The 19,493-nt window shown below is 30.7% G+C and overlaps 4 protein-coding genes across 4 annotated transcripts in view; 3 read left to right on the top strand and 1 right to left on the bottom strand.

Annotated features, from left to right (window-relative positions):
- On the top strand, positions 1-2,196 carry LOC112693346 (ribonuclease H2 subunit B; the record flags this gene model as incomplete). The annotated part of the gene is given in 7 exon segments (XM_025568351.1): positions 1-349; positions 413-551; positions 614-710; positions 913-1,033; positions 1,209-1,382; positions 1,677-1,876; positions 1,941-2,196. Coding segments are annotated over 7 exon segments (912 nt in total). The 3' UTR covers positions 2,034-2,196.
- A 1,188-nt stretch (positions 2,197-3,384) lies between these two features.
- On the bottom strand, positions 3,385-3,975 carry LOC112693341 (ragulator complex protein LAMTOR4 homolog). Its single transcript, XM_025568342.1, has 3 exons — positions 3,910-3,975; positions 3,691-3,799; positions 3,385-3,596 (listed from the first exon to the last, which is right to left on the bottom strand). The coding sequence occupies exons 1-3, from the start codon at positions 3,970-3,972 to the stop codon at positions 3,472-3,474; spliced, it is 297 nt and encodes a 98-aa protein (XP_025424127.1). The 5' UTR covers positions 3,973-3,975; the 3' UTR covers positions 3,385-3,471.
- A 235-nt stretch (positions 3,976-4,210) lies between these two features.
- On the top strand, positions 4,211-6,632 carry LOC112693340 (protein AAR2 homolog). Its single transcript, XM_025568341.1, has 5 exons — positions 4,211-4,657; positions 4,723-4,952; positions 5,018-5,198; positions 5,966-6,079; positions 6,149-6,632. The coding sequence occupies exons 1-5, from the start codon at positions 4,491-4,493 to the stop codon at positions 6,564-6,566; spliced, it is 1,110 nt and encodes a 369-aa protein (XP_025424126.1). The 5' UTR covers positions 4,211-4,490; the 3' UTR covers positions 6,567-6,632.
- A 6,409-nt stretch (positions 6,633-13,041) lies between these two features.
- LOC112693339 overlaps positions 13,042-19,493 on the top strand; it is a 58,024-nt gene continuing 51,572 nt past the window's right edge. The window contains exon 1 of the mRNA XM_025568340.1: positions 13,042-13,464. The gene's annotated coding sequence lies outside the window, so the exon portion shown is untranslated. The remainder of the gene's footprint in view (positions 13,465-19,493) is intronic.

Here is a 19,493-nt window from a genome sequence, read left to right as displayed (position 1 = left end):
TATTCTATGATCGAGTCTTCATAATAAGGTTTATGCTTTGATCAGATATCGAAATGAGGTTATGTTCTGTGTTTGATTTTTTTTTACCCGCGTTTTTTCGATCAATTTTTATGACGTTCATAATCATTTGAACTTGATTATTTACTCGTATTTGGAATCTGAAGTTTTAATCATTTGAACACCGACTATAGAAAAATTGTTCGATAATAATTATTGTTTTCTTGGAAAATTTCGTGTTAAGTGCATACGGTTTAATTAATAATGGCCCCTCGAAGTAAGAAATCCGAGTTAAAAGACGCAACAGGGTTTCGCCAAACATTTGATCAAAATCGTTTTCTCATTTTACCCGGTAAGCCCTGCTTAATTGTGTTCGCTTTACGAATTTTTTTAGTAATCGTGTACTTATTTTTAGATAGTTTAACTAACGACCAGAATATTGAAAGAAAATTTGTAAAACTACGCCATCCACAAACCAGTGAGTTGGCCATGTTTGTGTTTTCGGAAAAAGACAAAAAATTAGCACAAATGCGTTCTTTACCTTTTGATCATCGGTACATTCATATTTTTTATGTTACTTTAAATTGTTTAGCTTTAAATGTTATTTGTTTTACAGGACAATTTTCAAGGACAATGAAGTAATTCCTATTGATAGAATTGATTTTGTAACGTTGATTGACCCTCTGTTCATTTTTTTACCTTATTTCGTCAAAGTAAGAATAATATTTATAATGATATTTATTAATAATATTTTCACATTATCTCTTGAAAAGTTGTACAGTACCTATATTTGTTTTAATTATTTAAGATTATCGAATACATTATAATGAAACATTTTATTGTTGGTATAATATTTGGTTCACTATAAAAGTTGTATTGTTTTAATTAATGTGTTTTTTTTTTCATGATTTTTAGTATTCATCAATGTTCAGTCCATTAGATCAAATTTTAACTGATGAAGATTTCCCAGAATTAAATAATTTGCTTATGAAATTATCAGAATTGTCTGATTTACAACAAGTTGCCAATAAAAAGGGTATATTAATGTATTGCATGTCAATATTTTCATTTTTTTTTTTTATTAATTTCTTATTGTTTTGAATTATAATTTATAAATGCTTATAGAATAAATGTATACTCATTTATTTATATATATTTTATTTATTTATATATTTTAAAAACTAAAATTAAATAAAAATGTATTTTTATAGAAGTTGGAGATTTAATTTTGTGGCAATATAATGAAAGTAAAACTTTGGAATGGCTTTCTCCTAAAGTAGAAAAAGTCTTACAAGTTTTAGTTTCTCAGCAAATAAATGTTAATCCAAATGCAGCGATTTCATCTACTTTTAAACTAAGTGCTTCTAGTGCACAATCATCTGAAGGTAAATAAATAGCTTTTAATAGATTTAGACCATTAAAGTATTAGAATTACTAATGAATTAATTAATTGAAAATATTTTAATTTATGAAGACTTTGTTCAACATTGAATTTGTTCAACCAATATTGAATTCCTAATTGATAACTATTGAAAGAGATATTTAAATTTTTAATGAATCAAAATGTTTATTGGACAGATTAAAAAAAAAAAGTTATATTTTTGTTTGAATTACCTGAATTTAAATTAATCATAAGTTATATAAAATAAAAACTTAACACCATTTAATTTTTATTGTAGAACAGTACAAAAGATACGCATGTAGTATAATTTCAGAGTATTTACCCTTTGAAATTCAAAAATCATTACTAATACATCTTGGACTACCAGAAAAAGTAGAATGTAATAAACGCAAAGCTGATGGAAACAGTTTAGATGTAAATAAAAAGGTGAAACATAATAGTATTAACTATGATGAAATGCCTAATAAAGTTGAAAAGGTAAATTTTTAGTACATATTTTTTAAATCGTATTATGATTCCTGTTTTTGTTTTTTTCAATTAGATTGTTGCACCAAAATTAACAGCTAAAGACAAGGCATTAAAGAAAGCTGCATCAGGAACAAAAAGTATATCATCCTTTTTCAAAAAAAACTAGTATTGTACATATTTATGAAGAATTTGTTGTTTCACCTATTTCCTTGGTGTGCAATAGTTATATTTTGTTCTTAAGATGTTCTGTATGAATGATGATTTGTTTATTCTGTGTACATAGTCTAAGAAATCAATATATGATTATTTATCATCAAGATGAGTTTAAAATTGTGTGTAATTATACATTTAATTTTTGTTATTTATATTTTTTTTAGTTCTTGTATTAAATGAACTTTTGTGACTCAACTATTTTGACTAAACCTTTTGATTTAAAAAAAATATTTTTTACATCCTATACTTTTGTATAGTTTTGTATCATTATTTATTTTGAATATTATTTATTATAATAAGATTAAAAGTATTCATATTTATTAAAAATTATTACATTTAATACTTATAAAATGCCATAATTAAAAATAATAACCGCCTTACTCTAGAGATTAAATTATTAGATTTTATTAATATTTACTGCCCCCCCCCCCTGAAAAAAAGCTAAATCAAAAAGCATAATAAATAATACCTATATTAAGTTCTTTAACAAAATTATTACATATTTTACGGAATAAAAACATATTACCTTACCTTAATTATGTACAATTAATATTTTATTAAAACTTCAAGTACTTAAAAATAAATTTACAAAATTTATCATTTTTTAAAACAGATATACATATTTTTGATAAAACATGTCTAATAAGAACTCTAGATTTTACAAATTCATAAATCTTATTTTATGATAACAATAATTAGTTTCAATACGAATTTATGTATTATTTTATTCCTTAATATAATTCTTCATAAGTATAATGTATCTGATATTTATTTAATATATACTAATATTAGCTTAGAATTGAACAAAAAACTATTTATAAAATATAATGACGTCTAAAATGATTTGTGGACAGAGAGATAGAAAAAAGGGACAAAAGAAAAAATTTAGATGTATTATTGATTATATATACTAAATATAATCAATGAATGTATATAATGTTATAATATAAAATATAATTATATATAATTTTAACCTTATTCTATATCATCAGATAAAAATTTAAATTACACCATCGATTTGATTTTACTAGAAATTAAGATTTTCTTTTATTCCATACTTTCATATTCATCTATAAGAATTGAATGTATAAATGAGCAATAGAAATAAATAATCATATTACTAAGTCCAGCTGGAATTTAAAGTGAGATAATAATTATTGCTTTCTCCTAAAATAATCAATAGTAGTTTCAACAGTATTAAAAATTTATTTAATTTTAAATTATACTAAAAAATGTATAATTATTATAAAATACATTAATTCTTAATTGTATATCAAATTGATATTGAATTATTTTAAACGATATTGAATCGTTTATCAAATGGTATAACAATTTGCATTGATATATCTTAATTATACAATTCAACAGTATTATAAAAAACAGTTTTTCAATCAAGCACTTTCAGAGATCACTCGGACTTCTTCATTTTCCAAAGCATTGGGGTCATGTTTAATCTTGGATACATGAATTTTTTTGTTGGACACACAAATAGAATAATGGTAATATTGATACAGAACTATAAGTATAACACAAAATTGTACATAAAACAGTTGATATTGCTTAATCATTGTGAAAACATTAAATATAATTTAAAATTTTATCTCGCATACTTGACATATTCTGAAACTGTTCATCCGGTACGTATAAGCTTTTACTGGTACTAATCGTCTTGGCTATGATGTCGGCAATTCTTTCATTGTTCTCCAAATCACCACCGGACTGAAAAAGTTAATGGTATTTCACTAGCATGACAATAGCATCACCATCGTTCAATCAACTATGGACTCCCAAAAAATGAACAATTGTGTTTTTTGTTTCATTTTACTCACCGAAATCACAGCTCCGTCCATTGTCAGTATCAAATAGCCCATTTGCTCCGGAATCCTTTCCATTTTTCACAAGTGTTTCAATTTTTTTTTTAATCATAAAACTATTGTCCGGCTTCCACTGTTCGGGTTTTCGACCAGTAAGGAACAGAGAGGTATTGTTATCACTGTAAATTTGTATTTGTCGCAGAAATACTTAGTTTGGTTTGTACACAATATATATATATGTATATATAAATGTATTATATTTATCTCGTTCCCGTTTGTGATAGCGCACATCAAATGATATGATACTATTATCTGCGATGATAACATTGTTGATGTTCTAGATATTGAGTTATATATTAGTAAATATTAAGGCACTATAAAAGGTTCTATAGCGCCCTAATAAATATTACTCTGTTTGATAAGTGTAGAAATCATTGATGAGAAACTATGTTGTCAAAATACTAAGTCCTGACATCTGAATTGAATTTTTGGTGAGCAAAAGAACTGAAAAAACGAACTCATGGTCGTCTGAAATGGTCCGTATTGATTGTTCGGTGAAGTAATAAACGATTGAACGAGCGTGACGAAATTTTGCCATGGACCAAGAGAGGGCCATGAAATTGTACATGAACGGCGCGACGGCGTTTTTCCTTGATGTACCGCCGGGCATGGAATTCGGCATCGACATGATGTCCTGGGCAACTGGCGAAAAGTTCAAAGGAATTAAAATGATACCACCGGGTATACACTTTGTTTACTATAGGTGATTCTTTTTTTTTTTTTTTGCTACTCGCCAAATGATTGCTAATCTAATTTTCATCTCTTCAGTGCTACCGATAAATATGGAAACACAGCGCCACGGTGTGGTTTTTTTCACAGTTTTAAAAAAGGCGAGTGCTTTGTGAAGAAATGGCATAAGGACAGTGAAGAACTAATGGATGTACCCAGATTAGAACTGATTAAATATAAAACCAATATTCTGTATTATGATGACACTCTGGGACCATATCCATATGAGGAACAAGCAAAGTGGAATGGTTTGTCTTCACTACTCACTGGTATGTAACTCAGTATTATGATTAATTATCATTCATTACTAATGGTACTCTATCCTTTATTTTAGACAGTTTAATAAAGAAGTTATGCCCTGAAACGAAACTGATCCGTTCAGCAATGGAGTTATTCCCAACATCGATAAACGAAAACACAAAAAAAAGAAGAAAATGGGGTCCAATTAGAAGTGAAACTGATGTTGGGTATGAGCGCTTGCCAAATTTGGTTCCAAAAGAAGAAAGTAAAATAAGGTAAAAAAATATATTTTCAGTTACTCATTATTTTATTTTATGGCTTTGGAGGAAGATACCAATGAGTTAAGGCTATGGGAAGACCAATGACAATAAGCGGTGATATGATAGGTGAAGTAAAGAACTTTAAATATTAAGGATAATTTGTACAAAAGGACTAGGGTTTTGGCATGGATGTAAAACATTGGATTTTGTAGGGTTGGATGAAATGAAGAGTAGCGTCTATCTTTTTATGCGATTAGGGAATTCCAAAAAGAATGAAAGGTAAATTGTACAAAAGTGTAGTGAGACCAACAATGCTTTATAATTCAGAATGTTGGCAGATTGACAGTAATATAAAACAGAGTATGAATGTTGCAGAAATGAGAATGCTTAGATGGATGAGTGAAGTGACAAGAGATTATAGAATAAGGGATGAATATGTAAGAGGTAGTATTGGTGTTGCATCGATAGAGGACAAAATAAGAGAAAATAGACTTGGTTGGTTTGGGCATGATGAAGTAAGAGGAAACAAAAACAGTAAGAGTGGTTATGAAAATGAATGTTGAAGGGAAAAGTGGAATACCAAAAAAGAGATGGTTGGGAACGATTGAGAATGATATGAGGGCTGTTGGTATGTGCCTAGTGGATGTAAAGAGTCGAGACAAGTGGTGGTTAGGGCAAAGATGGTTGACCCCAAATAGATAGAAAAAAGGCAAAGGAGAAGAAAAAGAAGACTCATTATTTTATCACAAAATGTATAAATGTATTTATTTTTATTTACTTAGATATACCGAACCTCCAGAATGTCATTATCCGCCAGGCTCTTCACTTTCTGATATCACTAAACATTCACTTGATACTACATACATACTCAATAAAATGGCTGAAAATCATGATAGGTAATTATTATTATTATTATTTTTATATGTATATAATAAATATTAATTGTTAAGGTTTTTTTTTTCTAGTAAAATAGATTTACTAGCTGAACTCCAATTTTCTTATGTCTGTTTTCTTCTTGGTCTAAGTTATGAATCTTTTGAACGATGGAAGAAATTATTTCAGTTGTTTTGCATGAGTAAAGATGCAATAGCTCAAGATCAAGCTTTGTTTGCAAAATTTTTTTTAGCAGTACGTTATCAACTAGAAACAATACCTGAAGACTTTTTGGTTGACATTGTTGAGAACAATAATGTTATCTATAATGGTCTAAAAGAATTGTTTAGAACATTAAATTTCAGTGATTTTTTATTGGAGGATGATCTCAAGGATGGGACAATTCAAATAAAGAGATTCTTACATCAAAAGTTTGGTTGGGAATTTACTGGATTGGATGAAGAAGATGATGATGAAGCGCCTGTTGTCGTTGCTATAACTGAAGATTAAATGTTTAAGTATTAATTATAAATTTTCCATTGTTTAAATAATAAATTATTTTCTCTGTTTTTCATAGCTAGATTAAAATTTTTTTTATGAAAATTGATTATAGTCTTGTGTTTTGAATGTTATGATTTTTGTGGTATATTGTAGGATAGTATTTTCATTTGATTTTATTCTAGTAAAATAATGTCAGAATGTAAATTATGAGATCAGGAATCTACTCTCAGCACCTTGTCTACTACTCATAATCAGAAATCCTTGGAAATGTCAGGGGGTTAATATTTTCAAATTTAAGTTAATTTTAATTATCTAGAGTATGTTTAAAATATTTGATTGAAACAACTGTATATTAATATGTGTTCAGAGGCTAGTTTCTCAAGTATACACTGAAATTTAACTGTCAAAAGTTTAAAATGTATTGATCAGCATTGTATAATATTTGTATAAAAATAAAACAAAACATCAATATAACAATAAAAATCAGAATCTTAATATTAATATATTATTTACATTGTATAGAATCTAAATTAATTTAATTGTGTTTATACAAAAAATAATAAAAATTTATAAATCCAATTTAATTAAGAATTATGTATATGTTTATTGTATCCATTTATGAATTATTATCATGGATTTCATGTCCCTCTGCAGTTTAAACTACAAATTCAAATCATAATTTATGACAAATTATTTTAGAGATTTTTATATTACCATTGAAATAATAAATGACTAACTGTGAGTTAAAGTTATTCGAGAACTTTATAAAAAAAATTGTATAAGTTGAGTTTTTTAAAATAACTGTTATCTTGCATTAAATTTCAAAGTGGAAATATTTTTTTGTGTTCAATACAAAATTAAAAAAAAAAAAAAAAACTATATAAATACACAAAACAACTGTATGAGTAATTTACGTTTTATTTTAAAATCACTTAGTAATTAGGTGGAATTTAATTTACGTAACTTGTCTTGTCTTTTGTTTCTTTTTACCTTTGCCTTTTATTTTAATAATGTTTCACAATTATTTTATAAATGTTTTGTAAATTAAAAAAGAAAAAAAATACCTATTAAAGAAAAGGTAAACAATATTAAAACGAGCGATGTCTTCGTATTATTACTGCAGTACAAACGTACAGTACCTAAAACACTTAACGTCTTAACTTGTAATCATTGAATGTAATTAATAACCAGTAAACAGTTTATTTGCTTAATATTTGAGGAGTAAAAAATATATATTATATATTATTATTATTTTTTTTTTTAAAAAAATAGCAAAATGAATGAAAGTATAATTCATAAATATAAAATATCCTTTTTAATTTAATTAATTTTTATTTTTATACATAATGAGGCCTTAGTTTTAATTAAATTCCATAAAAAAAGACCATATAACCCCAAAAATTCCATATTAGCGTAATTTAATTTACAAGAATAATTGTAATAATAACCAAACAAATAAGATTTAAGTATAAAAAATTATTAATTTCAATTTAATACATTTTGAATGAAACATTTAGGTATGTTTTATATGTAAGTATGCGTCAGTCAGTCAGAAGCGTATTTATTAAAAGAGGAAAGCTCTTGATGAATTTTCTAAAATATCTCGAAAGTTACGTTTATAATACTTAACTAATGTGTTTTAGTGTATGTCTTGATACTAAATTTACTATATAATTTATACAAATTACATTATTTTTAAATAGAAATAGTCGTAAAGGTAATATTGTGTAAATATTAATTAATTATTTAATATTAATAATTAATTAAAGTAAAATTATACTGTACAGAAAACTTAAATGTAAAATAATTATATCGAAGATGATGTACAAGTGGAATATTTTTACCCCCCCCCCCTGGATCCAGGTTTGTGCTTCGTAAGTATTTATTATTACCCGTACCATTCTCATACATCGGAGATTCACAACTTATGTAATTACTTACTTAACCTGTTCATATTGTGGTCGAAACAAATACCAGTCATCAATTAATAAAAACGTCGAAAGAAAGTTACCAGAACAGGAAACAAATGAAACCGCTGGTGTAGTCAGTTCTACTCATAAGAAATCCGACTACTATTGATTAGGTATATCGCTAATAACGCAGTAAGTACATCCTCTGGAATTAAAATAAAACTTCCGAGCCGGTTGAAAATCGATTGTAATTATATAATTTTGAACGTAACGTTAGTTTTACTTTTAAAGCGTATTAAAATGCCGGTGTTTCGTTAAAATAAAGGTCATAGGAGGTAGTGCAATCATTTTCTCCATGCTCTATGATAATTATGCTTCGAATGATACGTAATCTCGTCCGTAACTGTTCTATTGTCCGTGTGCTATCCAGTGTTCAGTATCCGTTGCAACGATAATGGTCTGTAGTTGGAGCCAAATCGTGACGGAACGGAAATTACACAAATATTGAGCGCAAGACGAAAATCCGTTAGAAAAATCGATATCTTCGAATGGGAAGGGGGAGGATTATTAGAAATATTTGACGAGGGGTTCTTCGAAAACTGTAATGATGCTTGATGATCCTTGAGTATTATGGATCAGTGTGGTCATTTGGGGGGGGGGACTTTTGTACTTGCCACCGTTTAGAGCTTAGCTATTCTAAAGTCGGCACATATTCATCAAAATATAAATGCGTCTTTTAAAGCCATTGACATGTTGTAAATCATAGAAATGAGACGTGTACTATACAAATACTATAAAGTACAAATCATTACATTTTTAGACTGGTTTTACGCCCCCTCCACCATTAATTGGCACTCTGGCAAAATGAGCCGCTGAGTTGGCAATTTAATAAGAGCGTGTCGGCTGCTCTATTCTAGAAAAAAGTGAAATAACGCCAGTTGTCAATGAAACGTAATCTCCAAAATCCAAACGACACATTAAGCGTTTAATTGCATTTCTGCAAATCCTTGTATTCGGTAAGTAGTTGTAGACGTTAAATGTTCCCTCTTACGGTCGGTACCTAATTATCGTTTGAAGTTTAAACACCAACGCCGCTAGCGTTCATGAAAACAACCGTTGAGAATATCATTGTCAGCATATTATTAAATGCTTATAATGGTGTAGCAGTGTGCTAAAATATTGGTAACCTAAAGTCTACGAAAGTTTTGGTGCACATCCGATCCGTGTCTTGTCCTTGAAGTGAATCGACGAAGGACAAATATTCGGTTTCACACAGTGCACTCAACTCCAGTGTACCACAATCAATAGGTTTTTGACATTTTTAACTGTACCTACGGCGTAGTAATAAATTAAAGAGTTAGTGACAAAACGTTAGCTGAAAAACAAAAATGTTTCGAAATGATTATTTATTATGCCGCTCATTTCGAGTAAAGTTATACCACTGATTATAGAATAATATTGTTTATGTTTATTCTATAATCAATGGTTGTACATTACGTAGTCACGTCTGCAGGGTACAAAAATATTTTATGGATTATTTGTGCATTGTCAGATAAAGTAAATGTATTATGTTTCGTTCCGTTATTCTGGAAAATTCACGGAGCTTTATAATACATTAATAGGTATAATATCGTGTATTAGAAATAGGTAATGAAATTCAAATAACAAACAAGGTCGTAGGCAGATAATTATTTTGAGAGGGAGTGGTAAGTTTGCAGAATAAATATGTTTTTCGATTGGCAAATTTTAAAATTTCAAATGTAATAGACATTTAAAATTATTTAATCGTATTTTAAGAAAAAGAGTTACGGTCTTGATACATCGATTACGCTTCGATTTGAATTGTTAATAAAATATAACCACTCTGGTCTCCGGTGTATAATTATAGTTTATTTCTTCCATATTTCTTACTCGATATACAGTGGCATAGATAAGAAGGGTTCAACCCCCATTGCCAAAATCGTAGCTAGTAATAGTAATATTATAGTAATAATAAAAATAATTATAACCTAAATATATCAAACTCCTCCCTCTATAAATTATCTTTACCTTCACCCTTGTCAATATACATAATAAAAATATTGTATTTTCTATGTACCTACAATAATATTTTATATAAACACGTGCAATGTATAGTGCAAATACTAAGTTTCTATTTTGTTTAATCACGTAATGTCCATTAGTCTGAATCAAATAGCTTATTATTTTACCAAATAATTATAGTTATTAAAAATATATTAATAATTATTATATTATTTTTAACAGTTAAAATTTTGATATATCAAAAATATCGTAATTACTTGACTGGCTTAAATTCTTTTTTTATGTAGGCGCACTTATTGTATAATTTTGTAACTACGTAAATCAAATTTAAGATGATGGTATGAGTAATATATTAGAATAAATTATAAATATAATTACAATATAGATTGAAGCTATTGAACCTTGAAGTTGAAGCTTACTATTACTTTTTACTCTCATGCGACCGAATTTAATTTTTATTAATTACATAATTATGCATATTGCGCTGGCGTATTCATATTATAATGTCGCCTTTCCCGTTGTTATGCGTGGCGATGAAGTTCACTAGTTAACCTTATTGTTGTTGATCATCGTGTACATATGCTGAAGACAGTGATGGTGCTAGAGTTTGCAAGGCCCTGGGCAAAATAAATGTTGGGTCTTATAATTTATATTAATAAAATATTTTAAGTTCAGTTAAATCAGAACCGCGGGGCCTTAATTATAACTTAAGGCGTGGTGCCTTGGGAAACTACCCCTATTGCCCACCCCCTTGCGCCGTCTTTGGCTGAAGATCTAAGGATACATTGCACTGAAAGTATTTAATAGAAAAATAACACTTCCCTGTATATAATGCATGTAATAACAAATTTAGGTTTTTTTCTACATATTATATATTTGTGATAAGTTAATTTTACTTGACTTATTAATACCGTGTTGTGATTACGGAAACCGTGATTTGTGTCAAGAATAAATTTAAATTATTGTAAAAATAGTACAAAAATATACTTCTATGTGCCGTGTCCTTCTCTCCTGAGATATTCTATTGTAAATTGGATTCTTTTGTGTTCACATCTGATTTTTGAACGTGCACTCCAAAATAATCTACGATTTTACTTTTTAATCTTTTATCGAGGTTAGTTTTGACTAACTTGAGTTTAGTTCACAGTTGATTTTCTATGTATGCATATTGTTAGACAGTACAAATTATATATGTACCGTAAACATTTACCTATATGTATATTTTTTTATATATACATATATACTATTTAACGTTTAAAAAAATATTATTAATTTTTTATGCGATAAAATAATAATAATATATATATATACACACGCTCATGACGTTAAAGGTGAAAAGAATTAAAAAATATAATTAAAAGAATCTTTGTGCTTTTACTCGGAGCTATCGTCATTATATGCTGCGGAACATGTTATAATATGACCAGTCGTTTCACGACGAAATCACATCCACTTGAGTGCTCAATTGTCTATGCATATAAATATGTTCGTGTGACGATAACGACATTAAAGGTTCAACTTATCACGGATAAAATAAAAAACTGGTTGATATGGACTATGGGTCGTATATCAGAAAAAAATTCACTATATTCTGTAGTAAATTGCTTGTACTTGAATTATTAGTTTATAAAGCGTGTAGATACTTAAGTAGAAATAGGAGGACGCTATAACTTAAAAAAAATGCGTACCGGGATTTTTTTCGACCCAAAACAAAACATGAGACCTATTAGTAGGGGGTACACTAAAATTTTGGAGAACAAATTTTTTCGACTTCTCAGTCCCCAATTCTCATACCCCAATCCAAACATTGGATACATTTGTACATTTATTACATTAATATATATTTTACAGTCCACGGTTATATATAACGGCTTTATATATACTATAATATGTGTTAAGAGATTTTTCTGTCCACACCGTTTCTTTTACATTCACAGTGATCGCGTGTTACTAGAATTTAAAGATTTGATAGCAATACACAATGAAAAATAGCGGAAATCTCGATTACATTTTGTAAACCGCTCAATTCACAATCGCAGAGCAGAGCGTTGTCCAACACTTGTGCTTGAGTTATTGTGTACAAACGGACACACGAATAAGAATATATTTTGAAGAAAATAAAAAATAATAAATATCTTTCCGACAGTGTATGATCGTCGCACGAACAGTACACGTACTCGAGGTTCGTTTTTATCACGCAGGGGAGGGGGAGAAACTGTTTTCCTTCTACGTCGTCATCGGTGGAATAAAGACGGTTATAATTCGGTGTAACACACAGAGAATACAAATCATAACGCGTATTGGTTGTTTTGGTTCAACAAGCAAATAGGTGGAACGCGCGCCCGCAGTACATACATTCGTAACATAACACTAAGAAAGTAGCGGAAAATAATACCGCTAATAATAAAAACGCCGAATTTGCCGCCGCCGCCGCCGCCGCCTCGTGATCCCCCGACGAAAACGGTCGTCGCCGTCGTGGTGGCCGTCGCCACCACCACCGTCGCCCGTCGACGATCTAGACCGCGCCCGCCAAGTCCACCGCTCGCGGTACCATCCAGTGTCAGTTCGCCGTTCTCTCGTGTCCTGTTCGTGTTGTTGACGCCATCGATGTGCCCGGGAGACTGTAGCGTTGTTTTCGTTTTCGACACTGTCGGTTTTACGCGGCCAACTCGCGATTAACGCGAACGAACGGTTTTTGTGACTGTGATCGACACGACTTTTCTCATCCGAAAATTACGTTTACTGTTGATTTAATCGTTTTCCTTTGATGATTTCATCGCCTATTACCGTCTACTACCGTCACCGTGATCGTCGTTGTTGATATTTATAGAATCTGGTTCGACGCGAGTACAATACAATATCCGTACTTAACTGGACAGTGTTAATAACTTGCGTGTTACCGTCGAACGTTCAAATGTGGATTAATATATTTACCGGAAACCTGAGAGACACTGGTGAGTTCAATTTTAACAATAATTAATTATAATAACAATATACCACGTTATAGCATATAACCACAATATAACCACGTTTTTTTATTTTGTTTTTGATTACCCAAGTCGCTTTTCGTCATTATAATATGTGTAATGACGAACAGTATTTATTTCGGACCTTCTAACCCGAATTACATTTTCGAGTGTGGTTTGCGGGATGCCATACGAGTAAATAATTAATAAATAAACAAATTTTCCGGGGGGAGGGGGGTTAATATCCCTTCTGTTCCGCTGAAATAAACACCAATGATAAAAATCACGTTTTGTGCGTAGGTGCTCACATCGGGTAGTACGATTAACAACGGTAATACATATTATTTTATAGTCGATTTATAGGTAGACTTTGGTCGACAACTTCTGAAGCAGCGATGGTTGTAAAAACAGAAGTTTTTCGTTTTGTTCTGAAAAAACTTATTTTTATGTAAAAAAGTTAATATGACTTACGGGAGTGCACTTTTTATAACTTGTTAGCACCGCTGCTCGCAGGTAGATTAACATCCTAGAAGATAACTGGCTGCAAATTCCCTGTTATGTTTGTCCGCGGAAAGTTACGGAAACCTTGAGTCGCGATTTACCAAAATCTCAATTGGAAAATCATTTCGTTTTGTGAACGGTTTATCTTATTTAGCGACTAGCGTTTAAGCGACGAAGTGCTTTGTAGTCATATTATGTACACGAGATTTTGATTAGGACACATTTATGGTTTTTATTGTTTGTACATAGCTTGTACACAATATCTGTATTAATAATAAGTATTATTGGGTATTGATCAGTGGCGTATACAAAAAATATTTTCGGGAGGGGTTACTATAGACAGAGTTAAATTACCACTGCTATCTAAGAATTACTAACAAAACACAGTAGATACTTATCTAAATTTCATTTACAGAATTTCCCAAAACGATTTGACGTTGGACACAAATTTTAAATAAGCATAAAGCACCATTAAAATATAACAAACATTTAAAATAATTTTTAAGTTTTTTAAAACATTTCAGGGGGGGGGGGGGTTGTAGCCCACTAGGCCCTCTCTCTATATACGCTACTGGTATTGATGTTCACTGCAGGACTCTTTGAAAATAAAATTTCGTAGAATTATAAAAATTAAATTTTACCTCAGTTCTACGAGCCTTGGGGATGTATTTTTAATTCAGTTTATTTTATATTCTCCAGGGTTACATTTTTGAAAAACCATATTTATTTTCTCTACCGTAAGTACATAATATGTGTAAATTTCTTATGAAAACCGCTGCTACCACGGCTGACACTAGGGACCGAGGTTTTCCCGTTTTTCGATGACAACACATTAAGGTATTCGTGTTTTTAGTTCATTGTACATCATTGCGTTTAAGAAGTACATGTAAACACAATTATAGGCTTAACCGAGCGGGTCGGGATTGTTCAGATACTTTCTAATAACATTTATACGTCTGAGATGTATATGCAAAACGTATCTACAAGAGTTACAATTATTAAACGTTAAGTTAAATAATACCGATTGCGGTTTTCGTGTTCACAGTGGACTGCATATTATAATGTTTCGCTCGCGCTGGACTGTATATAGTACATGGATTTATTTCGAAAAATATGATGGAATAAAAAATATTCGGTGGTTTTCATGGTCTGAAAAAGATGAACATTTTTTTTATACACTTGACATTTCGGCGCGAAAGGGTTCGAATTAAAGTTCACGCTAATGCGTTGTAACAATGTGCGCAGTGACATGCTTTTTGTCCTCCCATAGGACGTAAAAACAATATTGTTGTTTTACGTAGAACATTATATGTTACTATGGAAAGGACCTTTTTGAGTATAGCGATAAGCGCATAATGAACTACCAACCTGTATACTCTGTACATTACTTAATTCATGTAGTGTACTGTGAGAACGCGGCGACGCAATGTTCATCTTTTGAAATAGTGTGTCAATATTACCCACTTATGTATTGTACCGTAGACGCACTTACTCTGCATATGTGTGAGCACGCAGAGAGTAATATAAGAGGTTATAACATAATAATATGTATAGAAACTCTTTTGACCTTACAGTGAATAATGTGAACAGTTAGACGATGGTAAAACGGTACATGCTTGTGCGGTATTATAATTGATATTTTTGGTCATTTTTATTTTGGTTTAAATACGCCGTGTAACACCACTAACAATTATTACCATTGTGTTCGGTACGAGAAGTCCAAAATAGTCGTGAAATCGGTCCTCGCACCCTAACCATTGCTGTTGTTAGTATTTTCTAAAATTAGAAAATTACACGTTCTCGTGTAGTGTTATATGGTTTCCTGTGCACACATAAACGCGAGCGTATCTCCGCCAGAAACAAAGACGTCGGCCGACATATGTGGCAAATGGTACGCGACGAATATAATAATTTATACGTTTTGTGACAAATAGGGTCGTCGTATATCCATAAAACCTTTTACGTGCCGAGTACGGTTTTGTAACAGTGTCCCTGCGACTTATATTAAAACAACGGCCGTTAATGGTTTCGACATGCGTGCTTATGATACTTTCCTATTACATCGCTTATAATACGTATTTCGTATTATATATAAATATAACTTTTTTATCGGACCGCGTCGGCAATATAAAATAACGTATGTTATACGTTATTTACCCGCCTGTAAGTAAGTTCATAAGTTATTGTTGTAGCAGCAATATATTATATATACACATATCACGTGTGCTACGAAACGCTGCCGTGTTGCGATATACAGTCGCATTGTCTTTGTCGTTCACGTGTCTTGTACATTGAATTGTGTTGATTTTCCACTTTGGCGGTCGTGAAGTCGTACATTGCTGCTGCGCTGTAGGTATAACTATGCCTATAATACAACGATCGACCGAGGCCATGGCTTATTGACCCTCGTGAGTGTTGGCGTTTTTAAAAAAAAAAAAATCATAATGCGTACGTATTTTTTATTTTTTATTATTAGGTATACCTATCGAATTTCACCGCAATCCATACGGTTGCGATCTGTACTCGGAGTGTATAAATCCAGATCGAGGTCACACAACTCGTGCGTTTGCGAACGCTCGTGTGTACGTATGTGCGAGTGCAGTCAGTTTTTTGTGTTATTATTATTATTATTTTTATTTTGTGTCCCGTGTGACACGGTTCCTCTCTCTTTTTCTTCATCGCCGGACGATCGGCGCGGGTGCTGTTGAACACGATATAGAGCTCGGGTAGGCGGGTTTTATATAGTATTATTAGGACCGACCTAGAACCGGAGGTGATACGTGACCGGCTGTCCGGTCCCGGAGTCCCGGACCAAAAGTTTTATCGTTATTATTATAATATATATTTTAATAGTGAAATGTGTGTGTGTGTGTGTGTGCATAATATTATGTGAGTGGATACGCGTGAAAACAGCAATGTGCGTATGATGACCAAGTCCGAACGTTGCGTATAACGTATTGTTAAAGCGGTGGAAAAAAAATTGGAAAAAAAGAGACAATTTTCTGTCGGAGATGTAATTCACGATCGCATCGCTACAGCTACACGTATAAGTAGTAAATGTGTTTCTCTTCGTATATACATAGGTATATATATATTTTGGTCAAATCTGATTCCACAATATTTTTCCGAACCAGCCGTTGTCGCGCGCGTATAGTAATTCGTGTTTTTATTTATTACTTATTGTTTTCTCTCTCGCTCTGCTCTGTTATTATTAAACTATTTTTTTCAACCCGTCCTACTTAATAACGCGCGTGGTTTTCAAAATTCCAATCACTCTTCGACGACTGGACAAATGAAATTCGGTGTACGAAAAAAGTGTGTACGAATCACGTAGGTCACGGCTGTTTTGTTCCGGACGGATAATATAATGTTTTGTTTGCGATGACATTAAAAGCGTGGAAAGATATCATCCGATTCGATCGATAATCCACGAAATGTTATAAAAAAAAAAAATAATAAAAAATTATCACACCAGTTCCTTCTTACGTATATGTGTATACTATATACATTTATGTTTGTTACGCATAATACGTTTAATACAATATATATTATTATCATACCGTTATTGCATTAGACGTTCATCACGTACGTCGGACGAGATTTTCTGAAAATTCGTTAATAACACGCGCGCGTTTTGTTTTCTTCCATTTTTTGGAATCGTTGCGCATCTTGTTCGTGTATTATTATATTCGTGTTTCGGTGAAATTCGACGAAAATCGATTTTCGTTTGACTAAAGTTTAACACTAGTTCTTGTTTTATTTGTTTTTTTTTTATTTTCCGACAACTTTTACTTTTCGTCGGATTCCGTATTTTATTTTCCAAAACATGATGATAATAGCAATATTAAGTTGTGTAATACTCTAATATGCCTTTTGTTCGACGACGAATTTATAATAAAGTCGGGCGTTGCAATTGAGTTTATGCAGAGCTCCCACGAAGTATATTATTATTGTTATTGCAGTGTAATTACCGAGGAATTTGTGGTTTTTGTGTAGGTATTATTATTATTATTATGTATATGTACAAGGAAAAGTATACCGGTTTAAAACTTCACCTATTTTTCAACCGATTTTGTATGCCATTAAGTTTGTTTATATACCTACATAGTCCAGCTGCAGTATTGTTAATCGATACTTAGTCGACCGTTCGTTTAGTTTTATTTGCTTTGTTAAACATTTGAGCCCAATTAGGATTTACAACTTTAACTGAAAAATCACATTTTTACAACAAATTTCCGTAAAGCAGTTACCATATAGCAGGTGTAATCATTATAATAGTTTTATTATTATTATCCTGTCGTCGTAAATTTCTTTTTTGCTTTATAATTTATAGCTTATCGGATAATCGAACCACACGGTTTTCTTTTTGAATAATAATATACATGAAGTGTATATACCTACTCATTAAAATAGTATTCATTTGGATTTATAATAGGTTTATAGGTGTTTTGATTGACATATTTACCTTTTTATTCTATTTTTTAACAAAACTACTGAAATATAATTAAAAAAAAAAAAAAAAAAAAATAATAATATTGCTTTGATTTATTACGAAGGAAAATTTCTACTTTTCATGGACGAAAACATTAGTGAAAGAAAGTGATATTTTTACATTCAAGGACATGACTATATTTTGCATACAACTTATTTATCGATAAATTAATTATGCGCATCTCGTGACTCATAATAATGTATTAATCGTAAACCGTGTATTATTTGTATTACAATTCGAAAGAGTGAAATATATAACCTCCATTTTTTATTTATTGATTAACGCTTGAAAGAACACTTGCGTTTACTATATTTAAACTATTTTGTCGCTTTTCAAAATTCTGAGTCACGTAGGGAGAACCGATCGATTTACTGTAATGTATTCGAAAAAGTATGTTAATTAATACAATTACGAATCAAATTTAACTAAGAAACACAATATTATAGATTTATTGCAATTTTTCGTGCACTCCAACATTTTGAAAAACAAATATTACATTTATTGGTGTAAATGGAACGATGAATGCCGAATGGTCATATAATAGGATATACGGGAGTATTTAATGTCAAATTTTTAAGGAGAGTTGTATAGAGTCGATCAAAATAATGAAACAAATATCTTGCGATTATTTATACTCGATTATTTAACCTATTTTATTAATTAATAAAAAACACAACTTGACGACGTGTTCATTTATGTCTATATAGACATTGTTTGCGTTCCGAGGTCTCGCTGATGAAACAAACCTATTTCGACGTCGTATCCCTCGTGTAATTTCGGTAAATTGCGTGTGAACATTTGATTTTAAGATTTATACGATTTAAACCGAATATGATATGTAATATAGTGTATGATAATATGTTATATAATATGGTAAAATCACAAAATCAGATAAGTGTCCCGTGTCAATCAACACACGACGCGAATGCTAAGGCCAATCCCAGAGCCTCACCTATAAAACGAATGATAATAATAACAATAAATTACGTTGTAAATATTAATAATAATATTATGATTGCATCGT

The sequence above is a fragment of the Sipha flava genome, unplaced genomic scaffold (assembly GCF_003268045.1).
Source record: "Sipha flava isolate LNK unplaced genomic scaffold, YSA_version1 85_pilon_pilon, whole genome shotgun sequence".
In the NCBI taxonomy this organism is placed as follows: domain Eukaryota; kingdom Metazoa; phylum Arthropoda; class Insecta; order Hemiptera; family Aphididae; genus Sipha; species Sipha flava.
This window is presented reverse-complemented; position numbering and strand designations above follow the sequence as displayed.